Source organism: Populus alba, chromosome 1 (genome assembly GCF_005239225.2).
Source record: "Populus alba chromosome 1, ASM523922v2, whole genome shotgun sequence".
NCBI classification, from domain to species: domain Eukaryota; kingdom Viridiplantae; phylum Streptophyta; class Magnoliopsida; order Malpighiales; family Salicaceae; genus Populus; species Populus alba.
The window spans coordinates 37,287,661-37,315,034 of NC_133284.1; the positions used below are offsets into that span (position 1 = coordinate 37,287,661).

At 34.4% G+C, this 27,374-nt stretch overlaps 4 protein-coding genes across 9 annotated transcripts; 3 read left to right on the forward strand and 1 right to left on the reverse strand.

Moving 5' to 3' along the window:
* Positions 1 to 285: 285 nt before the first annotated feature.
* Positions 286 to 5,889, forward strand: LOC118042863 (uncharacterized). The gene is made up of 4 exons (XM_035050597.2): positions 286 to 685; positions 2,370 to 2,645; positions 3,460 to 3,597; positions 4,051 to 5,889. The coding sequence occupies exons 1-4, from the start codon at positions 386 to 388 to the stop codon at positions 5,581 to 5,583; spliced, it is 2,247 nt and encodes a 748-aa protein (XP_034906488.1). The 5' UTR covers positions 286 to 385; the 3' UTR covers positions 5,584 to 5,889.
* A 691-nt stretch (positions 5,890 to 6,580) lies between these two features.
* On the reverse strand, positions 6,581 to 9,525 carry LOC118042864 (uncharacterized). Its single transcript, XM_035050598.2, has 8 exons — positions 9,183 to 9,525; positions 8,664 to 8,804; positions 8,454 to 8,569; positions 7,998 to 8,089; positions 7,763 to 7,784; positions 7,610 to 7,678; positions 7,112 to 7,180; positions 6,581 to 7,017 (listed from the first exon to the last, which is right to left on the reverse strand). Exons 1-8 carry the CDS (start codon positions 9,412 to 9,414, stop codon positions 6,937 to 6,939), a joined length of 822 nt encoding a protein of 273 aa, XP_034906489.1. The 5' UTR covers positions 9,415 to 9,525; the 3' UTR covers positions 6,581 to 6,936.
* Positions 9,526 to 11,231: 1,706 nt separating this feature from the next.
* Positions 11,232 to 13,608, forward strand: LOC118042862 (protein NONRESPONDING TO OXYLIPINS 2, mitochondrial-like). 6 transcript variants are annotated; one of them, XR_004686516.2, is made up of 5 exons: positions 11,235 to 11,517; positions 11,624 to 11,742; positions 12,280 to 12,331; positions 12,975 to 13,016; positions 13,362 to 13,608. XR_004686516.2 is itself a non-coding variant. In XM_035050593.2 (4 exons), the coding sequence occupies exons 1-3, from the start codon at positions 11,348 to 11,350 to the stop codon at positions 12,992 to 12,994; spliced, it is 309 nt and encodes a 102-aa protein (XP_034906484.1). In that variant the 5' UTR covers positions 11,232 to 11,347; the 3' UTR covers positions 12,995 to 13,016; positions 13,362 to 13,608. The 6 variants fall into 6 exon arrangements, 5 of the variants coding, with proteins under 5 accessions (XP_034906484.1, XP_034906483.1, XP_034906486.1 ...); XM_035050593.2 differs by lacking the exon at positions 12,280 to 12,331 and having other exon boundaries at positions 11,232 to 11,517; XM_035050595.2 differs by lacking the exon at positions 12,975 to 13,016.
* Positions 13,609 to 16,466: 2,858 nt separating this feature from the next.
* On the forward strand, positions 16,467 to 26,588 carry LOC118042861 (mitochondrial pyruvate carrier 1-like). Its single transcript, XM_035050590.2, has 5 exons — positions 16,467 to 16,810; positions 16,916 to 17,039; positions 25,329 to 25,383; positions 25,511 to 25,646; positions 26,372 to 26,588. The coding sequence occupies exons 2-5, from the start codon at positions 16,947 to 16,949 to the stop codon at positions 26,421 to 26,423; spliced, it is 336 nt and encodes a 111-aa protein (XP_034906481.1). The 5' UTR covers positions 16,467 to 16,810; positions 16,916 to 16,946; the 3' UTR covers positions 26,424 to 26,588.
* The last annotated feature ends 786 nt before the right edge of the window (positions 26,589 to 27,374 follow it).

Sequence of the window (27,374 nt, forward strand, 5' to 3'; positions counted from 1 at the left end):
TCCAACGATCCTGATTGCGATTTCCATTTTCACCAACGGCTCTGATTTGACTTCCCAACCTTATCTTCCCCAAGCCAAAGACCGTCACCTAAGCCGAGCCAAGCTTGCCACTTATCCATTAACAAACAACCGGGCCCCACAGGCACTGTCCACAGGTTCTAACCACTCCAGGCTAGAAAACAATAACAGTTTAACCGCAGTTAAAACATAAATTAAAAAACAGTAAAAACCAAGCTTCCTAATAAATAACCCTCTTCCTCTCTCTGTCTCTGGCGCTCACTCCTTTCAAGTTTCAAGTTTCTCTCTCTCTCTGCAAAAACTAAACTCCAAAGTAAAAACAAATTTGGCACCTACCTTGACTAGATTGACTTGCAACGTGCAAACAATGACTGTCTTCTCCGGCAAGCAGGTAGTCCCGGTGGACTACGAGTCGGAAGCCTCACAACGGCTTCTAGAAGCATCACTCTCCGGCGATCTGAAATCGGCCTTAGAGTGCATCGCCGATCCGTTTATTGATGTGAATTACATTGGAGCTGTTTGTTTGAAGAGTAGAAAGAGTGAGGTTGTTTTAAACGATGAGTCAGCCAGTGAAGTCTCTGTTGATTATCAAGAGTTAAAGACTGATGTTACTGCGTTGTTTCTCGCTGTTCATGCTGGAAATGTTGCTCTCGTCAAGAAATTGCTGGTAATGTCAGAGCTCGTGTTTGCGTCTGATGTTGTTTTTAGTGTGTTTTAGTCGCGTTTTGGTGTTTGTCTAAATTTGAGTGAGTTAACATAGAAATAATTTTTACAAGCCTAGATTTTGAAAGAGTATTTTTTTCCCCTTCTTTTTTTACCAAAACTGAAATTTTTGAATTTTCAATTTTGAATCCCTCTGATACGGAAAGCGGTGTTTTTTCAAAAAAATAAAATGAAAAGGACACAAATAGATATTTTTTGTATTTTTATTCTTTAAAACAAAAACCAAACTTAGCCTTTGTCAAGATTAGCTATTCTGAAAATTTTGCGGGTTTTTTTTTGGCTGCTAGTGATTAAGCATTTGATTTTTTTGGATTAATCCGCTTAAGCTTAGTTTATACTGTGATTTTCTCGAACTTATTGTCTTTTTCTTTGGCTGCCTGTCACTTTCGAACTTAATAAAGTTGCTATGGTTTTAGTTTCTGCGGGTATTGTCTTTGAAATTAAAGCTGTTTATATCTTTTTTTAAGGATTCATTGTCTTAATGCCGGCCCCCCATAATTAGAAATTTAATTGATTAAATTCGAATACGGAAGCTTTTTTTTTCCTTGTTTACTTTTTGTTTCGAAACACTGGATATGAATCAGATTCGCAATCTTTTGCAGTGGCTTTGCTTTGCTTTGTTTTTTCTTTTATGGGAAAATTCTCTGAAGTTGATTTTCATTAATTAATTTCATAATGTTTTCTTCTTAAGAAATTTGATTACTCGTTTACAAAATCGCATGAACCCTCTACATTGTTCAACCTGTTAGTTTTCAGTTTAAATGTCTAATTATTACTAGTATAATAATACATAAGCACCTATTAATAAATCTTAATTTGATTAATTAATGCATCAAGATTTTCTGTTTCATGTTCAAGAATGTGTTTATAATTGGTTGTTGCAGGAATTTTAACTACTGACCTATCTTTCTGAATTTGATAGAAGTAAAAAACAAATATTATGTCCTAGATATTAGTGCACAAAGAGAATGCCCTTTGGCATTTTCCTGATCTTTGTCCTTCGACTGCTATGCTTATTTATTCGTAGCAGCTACCATCAAATCCAGTTTGGTGTGGATCTAAATGGCTGTCTAAAATTACAATGATCACTGGAATCTTTGTTTTGTGAAGTTGGGAATTTATACCCATGTGCTACTGTTTGTTCATATTCATATCCATAAATAATTGCCATATCCTCTGCACATACCATTCATTATTTTGTACGGTTCTGTTCACTGGAGAAATTATTTTTTAAGTATACAATCAAGAAGCAAAAGCCATAAACTGATAACATAAACCTTTTTACCTAACAGACATTGGATCAGGGAGGCCCATGATGAGTTGTCTCTTACGATTGGTTGGAGAGTAGAGTACATTAGAGCATATTAATGAGGTTTTTTATTACAGCTCCATGTTCCTTTGTCGATCACATCAGTACTGTTCCCTGTGTTTTTCTGTGCTTTACTGTGTCCTCCTGTACTCCGTGAAAAAAATGAAACCTATTAGACTGCTGCTAGTTTTGTCGTCTTCTTGTTAAACTCATTAAGATTTTTATGAAAACAAAGCAACAGAAACATGGATTTAGAATGATGCGAGTCTTTCAATGATATTTGTTGAAGTACTCAAAGGATGGATTTTCCAATTGGCAGAGTGTTGGAGCTGATGTCAACCAGAAACTCTTCAGAGGTTTTGCAATTACAGCAGCAGTGAGGGAGGGCCACCGAGAGATTCTGGAGATCTTGCTTAAAGCCGGGGCATCTCAGCCGGCTTGTGAGGAGGCTTTGCTTGAAGCGGGCTTCCATGGGCGAGCTAGGCTTGCAGAACTGCTCATGGGTTCTGATTTGATTCGGTCCCGTGTTGCTGTACATGTTCTTGTCACAGCATGCTGCAGGGGGTTTGCAGATGTGGTGGACACTCTACTGGAGGTAAACCATTTAGTTACTGATTCATGTCTTCTGTACAACTACATCTTTAAGCTTCAATCAAAGTTACTCTTGCAGCGAAATGTAAATGGCTGTTATTAATCCTGATTTGCGCCAGTTTTTGAAGCTGTTGAACGGGTCATTTTGCTCCACTACTTTGAGTTTTGGTTCGACAAAGTATGACCTTGCTCTCTTTGTCGTGAATTGCTTTTTTACTTGTTCTCGGTGTGGTCTTATGAAAGTGGGATGGTTGATACCATAGATATCAACCCTGGCCAAGCTGATGTGTTGATCCATTGACTTGAGTCTATCTCGGGTTGGGTTTGCTTTTGAACTGGGTTAGTGCACTTGTCAAACTCGAGTGGGATTCAGTAATGTCAACTTCAAGGATTTTTTTTTTAATTTTGTTTGAAACAAAGTTGGTTTTTTTTATTTTTTTAACTTGTTCAAATAATGTTGTTTTGGGATAGACTAGGTTGATCTGGCCAATGTGAACAAGCGTTGGGTTTGATAACTATGGTTGATACCAAAGTTCTTTTTGCTTGATTTACCACTCTTTTGGCCTTTTGACCTGTTTCTACAAACATTCACCAAATCCCTGAATTTTCCAAAACCCACGGGTTTTTTAAAAATACAATTGGCTAAACTTTCTGGACCCACAGAGCAGTCAGCTTTGTGTTAAATGAGATAAATTCTTTTATGGGTTCAACAAATCTCCTAGAACATCTAGTTGATCTGATTAATCACAGTTGTCTTCTAGTTAATTGCAGGGGGTTTTGCCGTGTGATTGACGTTGTTCATTCTTGTTTAATGGCAGTGTGGTGTTGATGTTGATGAAACGGATAGAATGATGCTGTTGTCGTCTAAGCCTTCTCTGCATGCAAATGTTGACTGTAATGCAATTGTCGCTGCAGTAGTTAGTCGGCAGGTTGCAGTTGTCCATTTGCTTCTCAAGGTAACCTTCTCATCTCTTACTTTTAGTTTGAGTCTTGAAAGAATCAGCATGATCCATAAAAGGTTCAAGTTTGGGGGGTTCTATTCTTCGCTATCAATTTTTTACCTTTGTATAAAAATTAAGGCTAGGTGAAATTATCCTTCAATTAGAAATGAAAAAATCTGCATATTGGGCCACATTTCAAATAGGTTGGACCCCCTCCATGGGGTTGGTGTAACCACTGGTTCAGCTTGCGACTTTGCATGACATCTCAAAATATAGGACCCAATGCTGTAGCTTAAGTTAAAAACAATTGTACTGAAGATGATTGGACAATCAGTTTGAGATTGAATTGGACAGTGAAGTGGCGGCACATTTTTGTTATTTCTGACTTGAAATTTTTCTTTCTGATCCTTTTATTTTTATTTCATTTTATAAATGCTTATCTTGATTGTTATCAAAATGATTAAACAGGCCGGTGCAAAGACAGATTTCAAAGTTAGACTGGGAGCATGGTCGTGGGATGCTACTACAGGAGAAGAGTTTCGAGTGGGTGCTGGACTTGCAGAGCCATATGCCATCACCTGGTGTGCGGTGGAGTATTTTGAAATCACTGGCACTATCTTGCGAATGCTCCTCCAGCATCTCTCTCCTGACACTCCTCACCATGGAAGAACTCTCCTCCACCATGCCATTCTCTGTGGAAATGCTGCCGCCGTCAATGTGCTCATAAGCAGTGGAGCCAATGTAGAGGCCTCTGTTAAAACCCAGAAAACAGAGTTCCGACCAGTACATATGGCTGCCCGTTTAGGCTCATCTAAAACCCTCCAATGCCTCATTGACTCAGGCTGTGATATAAACTCGAGGACTGATTCTGGAGACACTGCGTTAATGATATCCGCCAAATACAAGCAAGAAGAGTGTCTGAGAATATTGGCTATGGCCGGTGCTGATTTTGGCTTAGTTAACACTGCTGGCCAATCTGCAACTTCATTCGCTGGTTCAAACCAGTGGTCTCTTGGTTTCCAGCAAATAATACTTGAAGTTATTAGGGCCGGAAAGATTCCCAAATCCAGCAGCGCTTCTGTTTTCTCTTCACTAATCTTTGTAGCTCAAGCTGGTGATATAGAAGCCTTGAAAGCACTCATTAAGTGGGGAGAAGTTGATGTTGATTATCAGGATGATAATGGTTTCTCAGCAGTCATGTTTGCAGCTTTAAATGGTCATGTTGAAGTATTTCGACTGCTGGTCTACGCTGGGGCTGATGTAAAGCTTTGTAACAAAGCTGGCGAAACCGCAATCACCCTTTCTGAACTGAATCAGAATCACGATCTGTTTGAGAAGGTGATGCTTGAATTTGCTCTTCAAATGGGCAACCGCAATGCTGGAGGATTCTATGCATTGCACTGCGCAGCCCGTCGTGGGGACGTGGAGGCGGTCAAATTATTGATAAGTAAAGGTTATGATGTAAACGTCCCTGATGGGGACGGCTACACTCCTCTCATGTTGGCTGCTAGAGAGGGCCACGGGTCCATGTGCGAGCTCTTGATCTCACACGGGGCTCAATGTGAAATCAAGAACGCTAGAGGTGAAACGGCACTCTCACTTGCAAGGAGACATGGTGGCATAAAAAACGAAGCAGAACAAGTAATACTAGACGAGCTCGCTTGCAAGCTGGTGTTAGGTGGCTCACAGGTACTGAAACACACCAAGAGAGGGAGTGGTGTTCCGCATGGGAAGGAGATAAAAATGATCGGAGAAGCTGGCGTTCTTAGATGGGGAAAATCAAGTAGGAGAAATGTAATATGCAGGGAAGCAGAAGCGGGGCCAAGCCCAGCCTTTCGAAGGAATAGGCGGAGGAGGGGTGACGGTGATGTTCCTGGTCTGTTTCGGGTTTTGACTACTAAGAACAAGGAGGTGCACTTCGTGTGTGATGGTGGGCTGGAGATGGCTGAGCTCTGGGTCAGGGGAATACAACTCGTGTCGAGGAAGGCTAGCTGCGGTTAAGTAGCACCATGGGACATGGAACGGAGGGTCATAATGTATAGAATTTTAGGAGCACTTCATCTTGAAGGAGGCCGTCACATTTCGTGACAAAACTCCTGCTGCATGGAAAGGCCATCCATGGCTGAAAAGCGAGAGGTGACTTGAATTCCCGGATCTGGCTTAGTAATTAGATGTTTACAAGATACTTCATCTTGAAGTAGGCTGTTGCTTTTCATGCTTAGGTTTTGATCTCAATAGCTGTAAATGTTTCTCTCTTTCTTGTTTTTTTTCTTTGTCGTTCAAATTAAAATCAGCAGCATTTGATCACCATGCAGTTTCAAGAGCAGTGTTTTGATGCTCGTAGTTCCATTCACTGAAACCGGGCCCGGTACACAACCACCCTCGGGACGTGGGTTAGATAAGTCGATAAATTAACCACAAAAAACTGAAATAATATTGTTTTGAATATAAAATTTTTTAATCTAGTTTTAATAAGATTATAAGCTGACCCACCGGTTCATCTTGACTCAGATCCGATCCAGGCCATAGGCTGGGAGACAACAAGTCAACCCGTCGGCCAAGTGTCAGAATTATGCTTTCACCTTTGCAACTGAACTTTGGGATAGACTTGGCCTCCTCCCCTTTTGTCCTTGGAGACCTTGCAGACAGACGAATATCCTTGGGCCACCAGGGACGGGTTTTTGATGATGATGCTATCTTTGCTTGAGTGTACCAATAAATCACCAAATAAAAAGGGGGGAAAAAACACAAGATAAAAGAAAGCAGCCAAGCACGTACAATAAAATCCAGTGTCATCTGAGATAACCTCATTCGAGGTTTCAAATGAAGGCACCACCAAGATTCAGGCGTAGCAAAATTTGTATCGTGATGATCTCAAGGGCTGAATGCGCTATTCACATTCAACCACAATACCCACCACATAATCTTGTCAAATGCTTCAAATCTAGGGATTTGTGAGCATTTAAATGGGGAGAGAACTTGTCATTCAGGGCCAAAATACAAGCCACAAAATTATTTCACCATTATGTGCACTGTTTATAGATTTTAACGGTGATGACCAAACCAACAAATGGCAGAAGAAACAGTTACAGAGGAAATTTATCGCTCAGTGAATTCTGTGACCTTCACCTACGTCCTTGGATACCTATGCATGGTAATGTCTCTAGCTATCCACGAAAACATAGCATATAATTCCATGCTAGCTATCATCAAATCAATAGCACGCATGTTGAAACTTCTATCGAAACATTTTACTAAGAAACTGATCAATGGAATTTGTAATTCAATTTCAAGTGCATCTCTCTTTTTTAAGTGATTAGAAGAGTTTAATTGTGCATCGTGATATTCCAGCAATTAGCCTGTCTTAATTTCTTTTTCCTTTTGATTACACATGTCCTCTGCTGACTTGACAAACTTTTTCGTCATCTCTTCAATCTGACAAAGAGGATCAAACATCAGAAAACATTCAAATCATTTCAAAACTTATACTTTCTGAAAAAGAATAAAATTGTTTTAACCCTAAACTCACCTCTTTCTCTAGTTTCTTGGCATCATCCTTGGCGAAACTTGAACCTGCTTTTTTTACTGTATCCATTGCCTATAATGCCAACCAACAATGTGCTTAGATAACATAACACTGAAGCATATTATATTGCACTGGAACATGAAATTCTACTTCTCTGATACCAGCACCTAACACAGCCGTACTTTAACACACTTTGTTATACAGCCACTAGTTAGGAAGTCACTAATAAGACGCTATGAAAATTGTCCACTTGCATTGTGAATCCCATCTTCGAACTGTAAATGAATTCCTGATTTGAAGGTCTGTGCTCTTATCACATATAGGAAACATGAAACATCTAGAAAATAGTAGGACATCTTTCAAGATTTTCCAAAACCTAAAAGATCCCAACTTCCATGATTATAGAACATTACTTATAGGAAAAATTATTGCATTCGGAATGCTTAACACGACTATGCAATCACAATGACATTTAATGTTAAAATATTTTAACTTCGATACCTTTTGGCGAGCCCTTCTTATACTTTGTCTACAATCTTCACAAGACTTTGCAACCACCTTACACATAGCCTAGAACAAATTTCCAGTGATGAGTTGTGGATCACATTGCATCATTGAAAAATAAATGAAAGAGACATTCAATCATAAGCAAACCTGGGTATGCTCTTTGGTTAATCTGGTACATGCAAAAGCATGGAAAAAGTATATCAGTTAGCAGTCCAGGAAATCCTCAACATTTTATTCATTCGCAGTGTTTAACTAGTTTGGCAAGTATTTTTATGTCATCTTAAAAGAAAGATCTTGAAAATTTAACTCAACAATAATTGCCCTTGTGTCAGCCAATGCTTCATGTGAAACATGTATTAATGTCAAGTTAACAAGAGCTTACGGTGGTATAACTGCAATCAATCGATCACCATCCCTTTGAGGATTTAATCCCAACGGAGACGAAACAATGGCATTCTCTAGCTGCTTGAGGGTCTGCAAAATTCATAATGGGTATGATTCTCAATGGTACAATAACTTTAACACTACACTAGTAAAACACAGTTAAAGAAAGGAAGAGAAAAATGCATCACGGACTTAATTTTTATAAAGTTTATAACAGGAGACCAACTTGTTTCAACAATGGTGTTATTCAAAGTTCATTTGAGTTGTGCACTGAATGCAAGCATTTGAATAGATGCACAAAAGTTATCACCTTGAAAGCCACATTTTTAAAATTGGAAAACAAGCACCATTGAAACACTGCAGAGCTATTGGTAGTATAAACAAAATAAATGGACAAAAAGATCAAGTATCAAAAAAAAAATCAAAACTTTACAGATAGGATTAAGATCATTACATTTGGATCATATGGATTAACGGATAAGGTTTTAGCATCCATGACTGAAACAACAGCTGATCGATTTAATGGCAGCTTCACACCATCGGTTTCGACAATGATGTGATCAAGCATTCCTGCAAAGCATACAATTGATGAACACTTCAACAAAATAAAACCAGCTGTTACGGATAATCAAACTAAAGCAAACAGAGGGCCATGATAGGATACCTGCAGATGCTCTTCCAGTTCTTAATTTCTGGAGTTCTCGAGATAATGCAACTACAGCCGCATCCATCTGCGACTTGGCAGTTGCCTTAACAGTAGGCCCAATATCCACAGATTCAACTGTACCCCCAGCAGAGTCATCCTCTGAAATACATAAAAGAAAAGAAATGATCTCCCAATTTGGCATACATTGATAGCTTTCAAATAAAGAAATTAGGGATATTGAACTACGACAAACACATAACGGGATTTTTAAATTAAAAGAGACCACACTCCACATAGCCAAGAAACTGTTCTCTATACTATATTTTCCATCTTTAAAAATCAAACCCAAAAACACCAACTTTCACAAGTGCAATACGAGAAGTGCAAAGTAGAATAGTCTGCCTCAAATTAAGCAAAACCCAGAATTAGCACAAGCCAAGGATATCAGATCCTCCGATTATCACAATTTCACAACATATTAGCCATCAATCAGAAATGGGTAAATCATAAAACAGAGAGAAAAAAAAGGAGCATTACTTGATTTATTTTTGCCTTTAGCAAAGCCACGACGAGACTGTTTGAGGAAATCAAAGGAAGGCAAAGTTGCTGATGGGAGTTTGTGGGAAACAGAGTTTGAGAGAAGATGGGGAGAGAACAGGGTGGTGGTGTTAGAGAAAGTGCGGGCTTTGGTGAAACTAGTGGAGCTTCGTAGAAGAAAGAGAAAAGAGTTTCGAGAAGAGATTGTGCGTCTTAGGTGCAGCAGAGCCATTTTCACTCTTTCTCCTCCGGGTTTTTATCTTTTGGCTGTCCTCCTGTCTTCTTCTCTCTATTTCATTTCTTTGCTGGGGAGGGTTTAGGGTTTTGAGCAGTGTCTTTAAAAAAACCGGCTTATATGTAATATTTGTCCTATCCTATCAAATTTTACCCATTAAATTTAGATGATATAGATATCAATGATGGTAGGTTAAAAAAATCTAATAAATAAATATTTATTTGGTTTATTTTTGTATTTTAAAATATTCTAAAAAAAATTAAATTTTTTTTTTTTATTTTAAATTAATATTTTTTGGTTTTTTAGATTATTTTGATGCATTCATATCAAAAATAATTTTTTTTAAAAAAAAAAAAAAATATTATTTTGATACATTTTCAAGTATAAAATACTTTGAAAAACAACCGCAACCGCAACCACACTCACAAACATATTTATTTAACCCAATTAAATTTATATAACTTAAGATAAATAATCATAATAGTTGATATAAATAATATTTTTGATCATGTGATTTTTTTTTTATATGGAAATTATGATAGTTTTTTATGTTGTGGATAATACATGTATTTTAGGGTCTTATCTAGTTTCAATAGTTGTAACCCGACATTTTTTTAAAATCGTCAAAGAATAAGAGAATTAACATGCTCAACCAGCTAATATCTTTAATATCATAAAAAGTTTAGCCCGAACTTAATATATCCAACCTGATTAGGTTCCCAAAAAAAACTAAATGAATCAGGTTTATATTTTATAAAATATAAAAAATTAGTTGGATATAATTATGGATCAAAACCTGACTCACTGGATCCATGAATTTGAGTGTGAACTATGACTTTATTTGAGGTGTGTATTTGGTAGTATGTTTTTAAAATATTTCAAGAAACTCCTTAGGTGCACAAAAGAATTGAAGAGATGCTTTTTTTTTTTTCTTGATAACTAGATTAATAACTTGGTCGCATCATCCTACAGTTTTTTTTTTTTTACTGAGGTAGACAACATTTTATTTGATTTTACATAGAATCTAACTACTGTGGTGGCTAGAAAATTAAGGTTAAAGGTTTTTTTTACTCAAAAAATATATTTCCCACCCATTTTAACTAAAAATACTTAGAAAATACCTATAGAAACCATGATAAACTATCAATGGCCTAAAAAACCATTCTAAAACCTAAAATCAACCACAAACAAAAAATATTCTTCTTGGCACTTTAAGGTAAAAAAATCACCTAATATAAATTGTTCTTGTCAAATGAAACCATCTTATATAAAAGTCGATAGTTCTGGTGTCTAAATAGGCATCAACAATATTTCTCTCTCTCCATGCCAAAATTTGGCGATCTCTCAAACAAATAACTAAGAAATAATAAAAAATAAATTTTTTGTACTAAAATTAAATTAAAAAAATATTGAAATACCAAATATTTATATTTTTAAAGTATAGAGACTAAATTAAACTTTTTGAGTGTGAGGTTTTTCAATTTTATTATTAGCCAACAAACTTGATTTAATTATTAGATACAATTGCAAAAAAAGTTTAAAGAAATTAAACTAAAAAAAAAAAGTTTTAGGTTTTTCCTTAAACTTAAGTTTGAAAATGCGGTCGAAACCATATTTTTTTTTTTTTAAAAATATTTGTTAATTTTTTTTATATTTTCAGATTATTTTGATGTGTTAATCTTTAAAATAAATTTTTTAAAAATAAAAAAAAAATTATTTTAATATATTTTTAAATTAAAAAACACTTTAAACCACAAACATTATCACAATCCCATACACATCGTACATTCTAACCAAGTAGCAACTAGCCCATCGTAGCCTCCCGGTCCGACCTACTAGGTCTGGTCTTGTATCTGACCGTCTCTTTCTCCCCTAAACCCCTAAACCCACATAGACAGCCTTTCATTTGGTTGATATTGAATTCCCTGCAATGGCTTTCTCCTCATCTTGCAGGAGATTTATCTCCAAATCATCTCTATCGTCCATCAAATCAGCCATCAGGTCATCCAACGTTCCTAAATCTCCCTCCATGCCCACCAGATCTGCTACTGCTCTCCCATCATCCAAACCACCAACCTCCCCTCAGTTCTCCTTTTCCAGGTAAATTCACGAATATTTCTGCAAACAAATTTATGTATTTATGGGAATGGATGTGTTTTGGTTTTCTTGTTTTGAATTTATTAATTCATTGATTTTGTGCGTGTAGGGCTCCATGTGAGTTGGGATGCGTTCTGTCGCTGCTGCCACTACACAGCGCGGTGGCGGCGTCGAGGATGACATCATGCTTAAGCACTACATCCAGGAGTTGCCGTGCGCTCTCTCAGGGTACACTCTGCTGCACTCTTTTATTGCTTCTCTAGTGACTAGCGAGTAGCTCTTTTTTTTTTTGTACTGTCGAATTGGATTTTGCTTCTTGCTTTTGAAAATGTTCACTTCTTCCTATGAATAGTGTACTGTTGATCCAGTTCAATTGAATTCCATTCCTCTCTGTTTTTTTTTAATTGAATTCCATTCCTCTCTGTGGAAATTGGGATAGAGACTGAAATTAACAACTGAAAATTGAAATTGCTGCCATGGGATGTGATAGGCATTTTCGCAGTTTTCCGGGGTTGTGTAAAAGACTTGTCAAGTTAAAGCTTACTAATTTAAATTTGATCAAGGTGTTAGAAATTGAAGAGTCCAGTGTTAAAATTAAGATTTTTTTTTATCTAGATAGTGTCTTTGCATGAGCTTGCTGGGCTCATGTACACGGAGCTGGAATTACACGTTGATTAAACAAATTGAGGGTGTCAAGTGGGATGCGACTTGAGAGTGCTTTAATTGGGTTTAACGCAATCTGACCGGGATATTTGGTTCCTGCAGGCACATAATTCAAAGAAATAAACTGGGGACCTGTTGTCTGCAACTTTTTCAAGTATGAAACCATGAGTGCTTTTTTAATCATCTTAAGAATATTTGGTTATATCAAAATGGAGACCTTCTTGCATGTTAGTGAATTTAACATATGTCCATGTCAGAGCTGTTCTCCATACTTGCTTGGATGATGCTAAACTGCCCCCAAAACATAACATGCTGGGCTTTCTCATGTCTTAGTGTAATTCGGGAGCATTCAATGTTCTGATGACATGTTGTTACAATCCGCCTTTTGTTATATTGGTAATTCTTTTTAGGGAATAGTTTGGCATGTATTCAGCTGAACTCTGTTTTAACCAACCAAAACCACAGACTTTGATGATTTTCAGAACAATTTAGTCAATCATACAATGCACTGGTCAGAGGACCTCTTTAGTGAGATTATTATGTTGATTCTGAAACTTATATCACAAAAAATTTGTTCCAATTATGGGATATATGATAAGAGTAATATAAAGAGCGATTGACGGGCTAGCGTGTGGTTGGAATGTGAAGCTATTTGGACGGGTTCAAAGAGGCCATTTAGGCTATCATTGAGTCATTTTTCTTTTTCTTTTATAATGGGCTTGAACGTTGTGCACATCAAGTAATGTATTTGTCAGTATTTTAGAATACCTTGGTAACATAACTGCTCCTTGTCCCAGATGGAGTTGATGGTACGTGAGACATGTTTGCTGTTATTGGAGGTGGGCCCTGTCATCAACTATACAATCTATGACCTAAAACAATGTGGAACTTCTTTGGATGATGTTTCACATTACAGTTATTAGATACTATTCGGTTATTCATTCATAGAAACTTATGAAAGGAAGTTCTATGATGACTAGGGAAATTGTGGTTTGACGAATCGCAGATTATTAAGAGTGCTCATAGGATCATCACAGATGTTGATCTTGCAATGCAGAAAGAGTTGTTTTGTTAATTTATATTTGCAATGTTGTTATCTATATCTTGTTCTTTTGTTATAGAGTGCGCATTTTCGCAAGTTGTCTGTTATCTGATTCCTGTATTTGTGGTGTTTATTTCTTTAGAGCTCGGTCTGTCGGTTCCAAGGTGACCTGTTAAGAGAGATCACCATGACTGGAGGTTAACTTCACATGATTGGAGAAGCAAGTCTGCAGCTTTTCATTTTTATGAGGAATTGTCTATTTATAAATGCTGCTTGAACCTGGTTTGATTCTTCGTAACGGGGAGCCCCAAGATGTAAGAATTAAAAGCTCTTGTTTAATAATCTTAACCCATGCAAGATTCATCAAAAAGTTTATTGCGATTTATCCACTTTCTGTTCTTTGGTAACCCTGATCCAGAATCAACAGTCTGTTTGGAAATACATAGCAGGCTGCAGCATGGTCCTCATAGTCTAGACAATTTCACTCAAAAGATAGTTCTATATGAATAAATTTATTTCTTTGTACTCTCCTACCTGACCACAAAATATCACCATTGAATTCTTACAATGACTCCATGGATGGCAAATTTTGGGTCTTCAATGAGAAACATTATCTATTCTTGCCTTTTATAGTTAGGTGTCAATCATTATTTTTGTTGTTTAAATTATGTAAACAAAAATTAAAAAAAAGATACCAACAGTACAATTTATAATAACACGCAATACGCTCAAATATAATTTAAATCCTCATTCCAAGATGGAAGAAAGCTGTTATGTACATGATAAAAAGGTAAGCTGCTGCTTCTGCTTCTGCTTCTTCTTCTTCTTCTTGTTGTTGTTGTTTATACAAGAGATGGTTTGCTTATTATCGATTTTTTCTTAATAAAGTCTTTTATCTTTAATTTAACCCTTGTACTATTTGTCTTTCCATACCATTAGTATGGAAGAAGATTTTTTTGTCATTTTCTGCTCCTTTGACACGTGGAAATGCTGTCATCTTCCTTGAATGCTAGCTAGTATCCAACTCCTGGCCTTGACACAATGTCTGTCCCCTTCTGTACTCGGTAAAAAACTTGAAAGAAAACACAATGTTATCGCAAACAGCATTCTTCAAGACTTGTTCATCTTCACCTTAAATCTCCTGTAGCAAACGAGAGCTTCTTTTCGCATCTCTCTCTCTCTAGAGGTACATCTCAATGTACCTAGTTTCATGGCTGTCTCATAGTTTCATGGCTGTCTCAATTTTTCCAGCATTTCACTAATGTGTATTTAGTCATCATTTTAAGAAAAGACAACGACAACATTATTTTGTACTATGTTTAGGACCTTTCACTTGCCATTACATTAAGCTAGAGTTGAGATTTGAAGATTATACTAATAATATCTTATCTAGGGCCTGTTTTCATCTACTGAAGTTTGGTTCCTAAAATCTATGTGGGTCTGATTGGAATTGAGTAAATTTTTTGGGGTTCTTATTTTCCTCACAAATCGATGGAGGGTTTCTTAAAATTAGGAGCACGCACCCTTCAATTCTTCTGTGTTAGTAATGTATTGTATTTACTATGGTTTTCATTGACACAAGACTCAACTTAGGAAACTCTTCTTTTGCCAAGCAGAATTTAGTAAGCACTTCTTTACTTCCATTTTAAATTTTTTTCGTCGACCATTGCTTTGTGATCGTGCTGCCAGCTTAAATTTAGTTGAAGCCAAAATTATGCACCATTTGCTAGTTTCCTTCTGTCTTTGGTTACGACAGTTTTCTTTTGATATATAAAGAAATTGAGATTTTTCTTTGGAGCCAAGTGGACAAAACTTGACATATTATTATGTGATTTGTTGGGCCATGAACAACTTTTTGTTGTTCGGTCAAGAAAGTTGGGCCCAACACCAAGGCCGATCAACTTGTTGTCCAGATAGAAATTTGAGCCAAATGCCCAACTACTACTAAAAAAAGACAACTTATTGTTCGGGCTAGCTACTGTAGCCTAAAGGAGAGAAGCTCGAACAGAGCAAGGTGTTTGGGCTAGCTATAGTAGCCCAAGGAAGAGAAGCCCAAAAAAAGTAGCCCAATTAAGTTCTTTGCTATCTTAAAATGAGGAGATAAGAGTACCTAAACATATCTTAAAAGGTTTTAACAAGAAAATGATTAAAGAGTTCTACAACTCGTTATGATTAAAATTTTTATTAGTGGGGTCTAAAATTATTTTATGTGGAAATAATTATATACTCTTTTTAATAAAATTTTTCTTAAAGTGAAACAAGTATGAAAAATCACATTCGAGTATAAAAAATGGGAATCTTGACCAAGTAAGGCCACTCTTGATTTCAAAAAAAAAAAAAAAAAATCTCTGAAGTGTCATCGATCTCATAACAAAAAAAAAAAACAAAATGAAGGGGAGTCCATTCATTATGGAGATGATAACAACATCTCTAACCACAATATTGTACTAAGGTTTCACTTTTCATTATAAGAACAAGAATTTGTAATATTTCCTATAAAATCATATATTTTTTCTCTGAAATTTTTATATATTTTTTAAAATTATTTTTTGTGATTTTAACCTAAATAAACCAATTCAAGAAATAAAAAAGCAAAAGATTCTCATTATGAAGATTTTTAAAAAATAATGAAATTAAAAAAATAAAATCATTATGAGATATATGATATTATAGAGAAAAAAGTGTTATTTTTTAAACAAGTTTAGTTATTTAAATCCACCTAACTCTTATCAATCTTTTAAAATTATTTGACTAATTTTGATAAAGTTTACAATTTCGACATGTAAAGGCAAAATTAAAACTTTGACTAAGTTTACAATTTGATAAATAGGGATTTAATTAAAAATATTTTCATTCAAGAACTAAATTATTTTTATTATAAAATACAATAACTAAAAATTCTAATTAAGGATTTATTTAAAAAAGTTATTATATAGTGATCGAACCAAGTTGATTAAATCAATTTTTTTTTATTTTTTTAAATAAAAAAAATTACAAAAAAAAAAACAAATTGTAACACAAACACAAACCAGCACAAGACCTTTATCTTTTTTAAATAGCTTGTCGCCACGTCATGCTATTGCTATATATATCTGTAGAAAATGTGGAGTCTTTATCTTGTAAAAATTCAGTTTGTAAAATACGTACCCTTTTCTTTTCAAGTATAGTATATGAATTGTTGGCAGATTAATTTAATGCATGTTTTTGATTGAAAAGTGGGATTTTTCTTCTCAAAAGTATTATAAAAAAGGTGTGAGAGAGGTGGGGATAATGGAAAGTTGTTAACAATATGATAAACCCAAACATCACAATCTTGATTGAAAAATGATGACCACAAACATAATATTATATGATCTTGCCACGTTCGATTCAATCAAGGTGCCAATAGCAAGCTTGTTCAGTTGTCGGGACCATTTTCACCAATTCAAAAACATGAACAGATTAATATTCTACTGGGTTGGATGATCCATACTCTTTGTCCTGCTTGACTTTCTGGTTTTTCACACTTGGCAGAGATCCCTTGGGAGATTCCGAACTGTTTCATTTCGAGACTTCATATAATCCATCCGAAGTTTAATTCCCGTTCTCTTGGTAAGAAATTCTAACATGATTCTGGATCTCTCTCTTTATGTGAGTGTGATTGGAAATTCATGTCACAATTCCGGCTGATTCTTATTCATCTCTTCACATTTGCAGGGTTCCAAGTTGCCGTCGATCAGCTTGTAAAATGAAATTCCTCCGGACTTTTTGGAATAGTCCTATCGGTCCCAGAACAACTCATTTTTGGGGTCCTGTTTTCAACTGGAGCCTTCCTATTGCGGTATGCTCCTCCGATCTACGGTTCTATTTCTTGAATTTCAATTCTAGTGCAACTTATTTATTGCTTCACCTATGGCGACATGTATCTTGATGTAATATGTTTAAAGAACAAGTTCTTTGGTGTTTGAATAGTAGTTAATTAAATATTCGTATATTTATTTCCTTTTTCTTAGCTTAAAAAGAGCAAAAATTGATGATATTAGTCTTGATACTTGCAAAAAAAATCATTATCGGGGAGACTTAAAGACTCTCTAATGATAAATTCGGATAATTTTTAATGGAGATTTATAATAAATAAAAGAAAAAATCTTTTAATTCTAAGAACAAGGGTATTTGTTCTTTGTATTTTGTGATTAATGTTAATGAGATATATAAGCTTTTATAGTAGTGATTTACCTGAAGATGATATTTATTTCTAGACCTTGTTGTCTTTAGAAAAATAAAAATTGGAAAGTCTTTTGTTTTTAATGGTATCAATTAAGGATAAATATCTCTTATACATCATAAATGAAATGAAAAATTCGGTAGGCCTCTTGACATCTTGCTAGACCCACAATGACTTGGGCACAACTTATGGCTAAACCTAAGTATGTTGGGTTTTACAGGATGTCAAACCCATATTCGATTGTGCTAACATCTTATTTATAGATTTGGACTTTTTCAAAGCACGAGAATATTGAGTCGAAAATAATAACTCATCTTCTTTTTCTTTCTTGTTTTTATTTTTTTTTTAATTTTTTTTAAGAGTGGCCTCTAGAAAAGGCAAAAAACCCATGTCTCTTAAGGGAGATTTTAGTTTTAGATAATGGTGTTCACCAAGGATCCAACATTAATAGAATTGGCCCAAGATCTAATATCGATGCTGCTAAACCCTATTCCACTAGAAGGGGGAGAAATAAAAGTCCTCAAGAGGTTTCAAACCTCAGTGGACAAGAAAGGTTGTCAAAGACACCTCCATATAAGGCTAAAAACATTGTGTCTTTTGACCATGTGTCTCAGGCCAATTCTAAACAGCAAGGGAGTTACATGGTTTTGATATCGAAACCTAGTGACCATGTTATCCAATAAGCCTATTTGTAAAGGATATTCTCCGTTACTAAAACATAAGCCTTGCTTAGCTCTATCCTAACAGGTGGACTAACTTGTCTGCTTTTGACAAGTTGATGAGAGTTTAGGTGAGGAACCCATAATTGAGGTGTCCAGGTATTGTTACACTTTGATCAGTGGTGATAAACGAGGATCTTTTATCTTTTAGTTCTCTAATTTCTCTATAGGCCAAGAGGGCCTATAAAAGACACCTTCAATGGGAAGCCCTCTTGGTCAAAGAAGTGGAGAGAAAGATGGGTGATAGTGAAGCACAAAGGCACAACTAGACCTCAAGATGGGTACAATGCCATATAGAATTATACCCATTTCTAGAGAGTATCCTCTACTTTTAAAAGAAGTACAAGTGGACTTTAATAAGTCCTTCCCCAATGGTCAGGCTCCTGACTTGAAGACGTCTTCCTTACCAGTGCACCTCAACAAAAGAAGAGTTGTAGTCTGGGATGGATATGTAATCTTCCTTTTTTTTGTTTTTTTTTTTTTTGTAAGAAAATATCTTGGTTTTCAAGCCTTGAATTTGGCTATGAGGCCTTTAGATATTTGTTATATGTTTTGAATTACTATATTTTTCAAGTCTTTTTAAATTGTTATATTTTCTAGTCTTTTAGTAGGCCTTTTTAAGTAACCATCATGAGTCTAATCATTTTTGTATGGATAATGCCTATACTTAGAAAATATTTTGTTTGGGTCTAACACCTATACTTAGAAAATATTTTGTATAAATCAAACACTCATACTTAGAAAATAAGTTGTATAAGCCTAATGCCCATACTTAGAAAATCTTTTTGAAAAAAAATTACAAATGAGTTTTTGTTTTGTAAGGGTCATATACCTATACTTGAAACATATCCAGTGTCCATGCTCATGAGAGATTTCCAATTACAAACTTTTTAGGTTCAACAACCATATTATATCGGTGAGGTTGGTGATGAAGTTGTTTGGCTTTGGTCATGTAATGCTGCTGTCAGTTGTTACATTCATGAGTCCTTTAGTCCGACTAGCCATGATGTGGACTTATATCTTTAGGTGGGGACAACACCAGAGGTTATAGGGACTCTTGCCATTAGAGAGACCACATAATAATCCCTTTAGAGAAATATAGGAAAAAAAATGAGACATTCATAGATGAAAATATACATTTTTATTCATAATGATATAATTTTAAATTGCCTAAATGCTAGGCGTGAGAGATATTATTTTTTTCATATCTTGTAAATGATAAGTATTCACCTTAACTACTCTTATGACACTGAAAGGACCATCTTATTTCGGGGCCAACTTGCCCCTACTTTCTCTATTTCTTATATATTTAAATCTTCTATTCTTGACTTTAGCATTGTGATACCAGGTAGTTTTGAGATTGTAAACTTTATTTCTAACTGCAACAATCATACGATATTATTCTAAAAAGTCGAGATTCGTCCTAAAACCTTGTTCATTGCCTTATAAGGTATAGTGAGCCACCCGATGACTTGGACATCCAATATTAGTGGGGATTATAACTTCAGTCCTATATGTGAGGAGAAAAGGAGTTTCATTAGTGGATATCTTCTGAGTTGTTCTGTAGCCTATAAGATTTTATTCATAAGCTCTACCTATTCCAATTTGGCTTTTTTTTTTTTTTATCTTTTTTCTTGAGTCATTAAGCAAGACTTTATTAGTTAATTCAGCTTGACCATTGATTTGAGGATATGATATGAAGAATAAACAAAGATCAATATAAAGTATTTGATAATGATTTCTCATTTTGTGGTTTTCAAACCATGTTTCATTATTTATAATCAAGATTTTAGGGAGCCTAAATCGGTATATGATAAGATGAAAGTACTTTGTTGGTGGTTATATTTACTAAGGCCTCTAATTCAAATCATTTAATAAAATAATCAACAACTACTAGGACAAACTATTTTTTATTTGTGGCCTTCCTTCCCCCATTATACAAAAAGCCATGGGGAGGTTATGATGGCCATTTCTGCAAATAATTAACAGGAGACTGAGGCAAACCTCTGACAATGATTATATTTCTTCATTAAATCTATAGTATTATGGAGTATAGTTGGCCAATAAAAACCTGTTCGTGTGACCTAAACAGTGAGGTCTCTAGAGCCTGTGTGTAGACCTTATATACCATCATGTATCTTTTTCAAAACATAGGTGCCTTTTTATTATATAAACATTTTAGTAGTGGAGTTGAGACATATCTTCAGTACAAGATGTTGCCAATTAAGTAATACCTCACTCCTCATTCAATTAGATGAATGACATTGTTTTTGTTTGAGGGTAACTTATTAATAAGCAAATAATGCATAATTAAGGTCCTCCGATCTTCCTCAATGTAAATGGAAAAAGCAACTAACTCTTCTTCACCCACATTTGGTTTCTTTAAAACTTTAACCTAGATATTTGTAAGGAAGTCAACAAGTTTTGAACTTGCTAACTTAGATATGAGGTCTACCTATTGATTGTCCTCCCTTGAAACACAAATGATTAACACTCTTATCTTTGGCTTTCATATAGGGCTGACCCTTTTGAAGATATTATTGCATGGTTGGTTATTTAGCTTTATACATTTCTTGGCATTGACCAACCGCCAATTATAAGTCACTGTAAACTCAAAGTAGGAATGTATTTAAGGCCTCTGCAAGGCATGATCTTGCTAGAAAAGCTTTATACTCTGATATATTATTCATAGCTAAGAACTCAAAACAAACTCTATATTCAATTACTTGTTCTTTAGGACTGATAAACATATTCCAGCTTCACTCTAATTGATATTAGAAGAGCCATTAACATATATTTTTCAAGTAGGTATCATTAGATGTTATTCTACCGGGGTTTCTAGTTCAACAAAAAAAGTTATGGTTAAAGGTGGAGATTTAGATATATGTATGGGACCTTTAAAAGAATATTCAACAATAAAGTTTTTCAAGGCTTGACCATTTATAATTGGTAGGGGTATGTATTGAAGGTCAAACTCTCCTAATTTAATAGCCTATTTAACTAGATGCTTTGGCATCTCTAGCTTATGGAGGATCTGTTGTAAAGGTTGACATGTTAAAACAATGACTTGATGGGCTTAGAGGTATAGTTTCAACTTTTTAGAGGTGTTTACCAAATCAAAGGCTACTTTATCCACTTTTCAGATATATTGTTTCAATATCATGAAGAGTGTGACTAGAGTAGTAAAATGGACATTGTATTCCTTCATCCTCTTTTACCATAATGAATCTTATAGTTGAATCTACCACCCTTAGATAAAAAAAAGGTTTTCATTCTTCTTTGATTAAGACAAGATCTCAAGAGATGAAATATGAATTTTTAGCTCCTTAAAAGCCTTTTGGAAATCTAAAATCCACTCAAAGTTGGTTATGTTTCTCAAGGCCTTGAAGAATGGTAGGGTGTTCTCCTTAGACAAGCTATGAATCAATTGAGAGCAATCAATATCTCTATAAGACACTGAACTTCCTTCACTATCTGAAAAGGAGTAATGCTTAATATGACTTGAACCTTTTTTAGTTTAGGCTCAATTCTCTTATTACTTACTAGGAAACCTAAAAACTTATCTTTTTTTTTTATTTATGGAAAAGACACACTTATAATGGTTGAGTTTTCATCTAGTGGTGGCTCAACACATAGAAGACTTTTTATATGTCTAAGAGGTGTTGCTTAAAGGTCATGCTCTTTACTAGCATGTTGTTAACATATCCCTCTATAATCCTCTCAAGCTGATTCTTGAATATTTTATTCACCATCTATTAGTAAGTAGCTCTACCATTCTTAAACCTAGAAGGCATACTCTATAATAAAATGTTCCCTTCTTAATTATGAAAGCTATTTTTTCATCATCACATCTAGGCATATGAGGATATGATGATATCTATAATTTGCATCCAAAAAGCTCAAGTATTGAAAACGTATGATGGAGTCAACCAAACGATCGATCTTAGAGAGAGGATAACTATTTTTTGGACAAGTTTTGTTTAAATATATGAAGTCCACACACATTCACTACTTACCATTGCTATTCCTAACCATCACCATATTCACTAACCAATTAGGGTAAATCACTTTCCTAATTAAAAACAATAGCTAAGAGCTTATCCAGCTTTCGTATTATTATTTTCTATCTTTCACCTCTAAAATTCTTCTTCTTCAGACAAACTAGATGAATAGTTAGGTCTATTTTCAACTGATAAGTTATAATTTCAGGACTGATTCTTAGCATGTTAGAAGTACCTATTTTAAAATTAGACCTTTGGATATGGAAGAACTCTATTAGTGATTGGTATTGTGTTGGTGTCAGGGTGAAACCCATTTTTATGACAACTTACTTATTTTCTCTTAGAAGGACATCCCTTATTTCTTCAGCAAGCTCAGTTTTAACCTCCACTCTTTCTTTTAATGACCTTTGTTGGTCTAATACTAGGGCCTTTTTTTTTTTTTTCTTTCAAACATGTAAAGATTAACTGCCTCAAAGTTACTTGATTCCTTCGCACCATGGCCACTCTTTTCTTAGTTAAGAATTTTAGTGTTAAATACCTAGTGCTAATAATTACATTAATCTGATACATGAAAAGCCTACCTAAAATGGTGTTATAAGCCAAAGACATGTCAATAACCATGAAAGTTTATTGGAGGAAGACAAACTTATAGGAAATGCTTATGGTGACTAATATCTCCAAGACACCTTTTATTGGTACGTCTGAGCCTTCCATCCCAATAAGGGAAGTTTTCACCAGGATTAGTTTTAAAGGGGATATTCCTACTTATTCCATTACTTTTTATAAGAGGATGTTAACTACACTTCCATCATATACCAACACTCGATGTACTCGATGATTATAAAGGCTTATAGAGATGACCAAGGCATCTTCATGTGGGGAAGTTATTCATTCTCCATCTTTTAGGGTAAAGAAAATAGGCTTGTGCCATTAGTTTTTGAGATAAGCAGTTGTAAAGACCTGTTTTTTATACTTTCTTTCCCTGTGTTGGAATCACTCTTATAGAGATGTTACACAAGATGATCGATTTCTTCCTTTATTTACTCAAGATAAGAGTTTTTCTTTAAAAACTAGTAGAAATAGTCTTTAGTTATCAAACTTTCTACTTTCTTCTTTAAAGTATAACAATCATCTATGTCATGTCCTTTATCCTTATGAAACAAACTTAGATATATAGGTAATAGGTAGATATTTCATGGGTGAAAGGTAGCGAACAAACTCCTTACCCTAGATGGCAGTGAGGACCTATATAAGGATAGTGTTCAATAGAGTGATATGCATTTTAGGGTAGCCCAAGTGTTTTCTAATTGGCCTCTTTCGACTCTTTCTAGGGTTGTTATCTTTTATAGAAAAATGATCTTATTTATAAGACTTTTTAGGTAGCTTTTCCCTAGAGAAATAGGGAGGACCATGATGTATCATACTTGTCTTCTCTACCCAAATACAGTTCTTCATAGATTGCTTTACTTTCAAAAAACTTCTATTTAGTAGAGCATATTCCTTCCACAAAGCTCTCCCCTTTACTCCACCCATTAAGGCTTCAAAAGCCATAGGCTTAATCAATTCCTTAACCTTGAGCATTTTCTTATTAAATCTTTTCAAGTATGCTCGCATGGACTCATCATCCACCTGAGTGATCCCAAAGAGTTTTGTAAAAAGTTTTCTTGATAAGATACTTATGTTGAATCATGCCACTAGCTTGGTATAAAGGTTATTTAAGCTTATAACGGAACCTGGCTTCAAGTTATTTTACCTTGCACGCACTTATTCATTAAAGGTTGTTGGAAAAATCTTGCACATGACATAACCATCATCGATGACCATTCAAGGTTACTCCTCACATTCTAAACATTTGAATGCTTTTCTTTGGGTCTATATGATCATCATAGTTGCTTAAAATTATTCCCTTAGGTAATGTAACCATCTACAGACACTAGGTGTTGCGTGTTGCTATAAAAGTGGTAAGGAGGATATAACATCTTATTGAGGTGGCATCGAAACATGTTATGGTGTATTTTCTTGTGCTTGTTGATTCACCAACACTACTTGGGTGAAGAGTTGCACTTGATCAATAAGTTATTGAATGGTTAGCCGTGTAAGAGTATCTAACGTGGCAAGGAGATTAGTTGCACGTCTTATCCCCATTTCTGCCCATATTTATCTAAGTGTTTTGATTATTTACTATTATGATGATTAATAAGGATTTTAATAAACTTTTAGAGTAATTAACAACTTTTTAAAAGGTTCTTATAGACGATGTCAATGATGATATTCCAAAAATCCAATACGTTCAAGAAATATGTTATTTGGTGTTTGGATAGTGGTTAATCAAATGTTCACGTATTTATTTCCTTCTTTTTAGCTTAGGAAATGCAAAAAATTGATGATACTAGACCGATATCTGCAAAAACAATCCCTGTTAGTGGGGCTTAAAGACTCTTTAATTATAAAGTCAGTAACTTTAAATGGATATGATAATAAATGAAAGAAAGAGTTTTAATTCCAAGAACAATGATATTTGTTCTTGGTATTTTATGATTAATGCTCTGAAATATATATGCTTTTAGAGTAGAAAAGATGAACCTATATTTGGTGGTTCAAGGGGTACTTATCACCTCTAAATCTTGTCGTCTTTAGGAAAAGAAAAAAGTAGAAAGTCCTTCGCTTTTGATGACATCAATGAAAAATAAATATTCCTTACATATCGATGTATTAAAAAGGTACAAATATCTTACACATCATTTTTTAGATGAATAATATGGTAAGCCCCTTAAGAAACCTTTTATACATCTATAGATATAAGGACATGATTACCTTTGACATGAATAGTTCATGTAAATAACCTGAAGACAAAACTCTATAGTTCTAACATGGATCTCTAAGTCCAACTAGGTCTGTTGTGTGGCCAAACTTAGAGGAAATGGGTTTAATGTCTAGCTAGACCCATAGTAACTTGAGCTCGGTTCATGGCTGAACCCAAATATGTTGGATATGGTAGGATGTTAGGCCCACATTCGATTGAACGAACACTCTATTTATGGATTTGGATGTTTTTAAATCATAAAAATATATATTAAAAAATACTCATCACATCTCTTTGTTTTTGTTTGTGCTCATTAAGCTTTTTTTACTACTAATAGGTATATATAAAATGATTTTCGATCTAATTGGTTTAGTTTTGACAGGCGTTTGTAGATACAAAGAAACCCCCAGAATTGATATCAGGCAATATGGTTACAGGTTTTTTTTACATATTTGAAATAAATACTACAAGAACTGGCTCTTTTTACGTGTTTACATATAATATTTATTTGTAGCAATTAAGCTTAAGCTTATATATAGATGGAATTTGTGATTGTTGGTGTAGCTATGTGTGTTTATTCGGCAATGTTCATGAGGTTTTCATGGATGGTACAACCACGCAACTTGCACCTTCTTGCATGCCATATCACAAATGAGACATTGCAGCTTTATCAGCTCTCACGTTGGATTAAGGCTCATCGGTAGGCAACAATTGTCCTGCGTTTTTAGGTTTGGTTTATTTATAATTAGTTCTTGACATAGTCATTAGCTTACACTCCAATAAATTAAAGGCAATTTTGTAAAGGCAATTAATAAGGACATCTCTGCATTTCATAGTTAAGAAACCAGTACTTGCTTGGCTAAAAAAAATTAGAGAATTGATTTGATATGACCGAGAAATAAACTCTTATCCATAAATATGTTGGAATAAGTAAGAACCTCAAGTAAATTTGTATTTATTGGAATGATGATCCACTATTTTCTCATTGATCCTACTAGTAAAATGATGTTGTTAAGCATGTTGAAGTTCCAAAAATAACAAACAGATTAACCTATTTGTGTTAGACATATTAACCTATTTGTTTCTTGGCTAAAAAAAAAAGAGAATTGATTTGATATGACCGAGAAAAAAACTCTTATCCTTAAATATGTTGGAATAATTAAAAACCTCAAGTAAATTTGTATTTAGTGGAATGATGATCCATCCACTATTTTCTCATTGATCCTACTAGTAAAATGATGTTGTTAAGCAAGTTGAAGTTCCAAAAATAACAAACTTATTAACTTATTTGTGTTAGACCTATTAACCTATTTGTGGATTGGAATCTCTTAATCATATTATAACTAATCTTGTCTAGCTCTTTCTCTACCCAATCTGCTGTGAGTAATATTGGCCTTAACTTTTAATGATTGAGTTTTGTTTCAGGTCCATGCCACAAGAGGAAGCTAAACAACTTGAGGAAGCCAAAGAACAATGACTTTGCATTTCTCTATATTTTGAATGCTTCTTGCATTGTCAGTTATTTTTGAATTGCTTGTATGAACATTAGAAGAATTATATATGAAAAAGAAATCAGTTGTATAAAAATCTTCAATGCATGCGAGTCAATTCTCAAATTAATACTGGCATGTGAGATCGTAAAGAGATATGTCAATAGGCTTGTCATTCCATGACAAAAAACATAGACAACAAAAAGTAGAGACCACAAGTATTTTTTATTGGACATAATGAATCACTTAATTTAATATCTCGTCACGTTCCTATGTTTGGTTGTAATGGATCATTACATTTATAATTCAGTTATTACGTTTCAAGACTTCATTATATGATTGAGAGTGATATTAAAAGGACTAAGCTATTTTTCTTATAAAATATAATGAATAACAAACTTTTATATAAGGACCAATTTGTAATTGACCCAACAATTCATTGAATAAACCAAACTTGACATATACAAGGTCAAAAAGAAATTTTTTTAAAAAAAGAAATAGAGATTTGTCTTTCATTTCTAAATCAAGTTTTATTGTTATAATTGTTTTAATCATAGTTGTCATATCCTGGTATAGTTCTTACCGAATCTAAGGGATTAGTTTGTAAATTCACTAGGTCAACGAAAAATATATTATTTAGATTTTTTTCATAATATTATCACTTTAGACAAATTTAAAAAAAAAAAATTGAAATTGACTCGATTAGATCTAAATTAGGTTAGTTAGATTTGGATCGATTAAACTTCAAATTAATTTGAAATAAAAACTAATCCAAGCTTTGGTTACTAGATTGACTTGTTGCACCTAATAGGTTTCATAACCATGGATTTAAAAGTAGCTAATCATTACTTTCCTAATTTCCCAATTTATAAAAGAGTGGAGGTTTGCCATTTGATTCTCCTAAAAAAAACCCAACGATATCATCGAAGGATATGTCA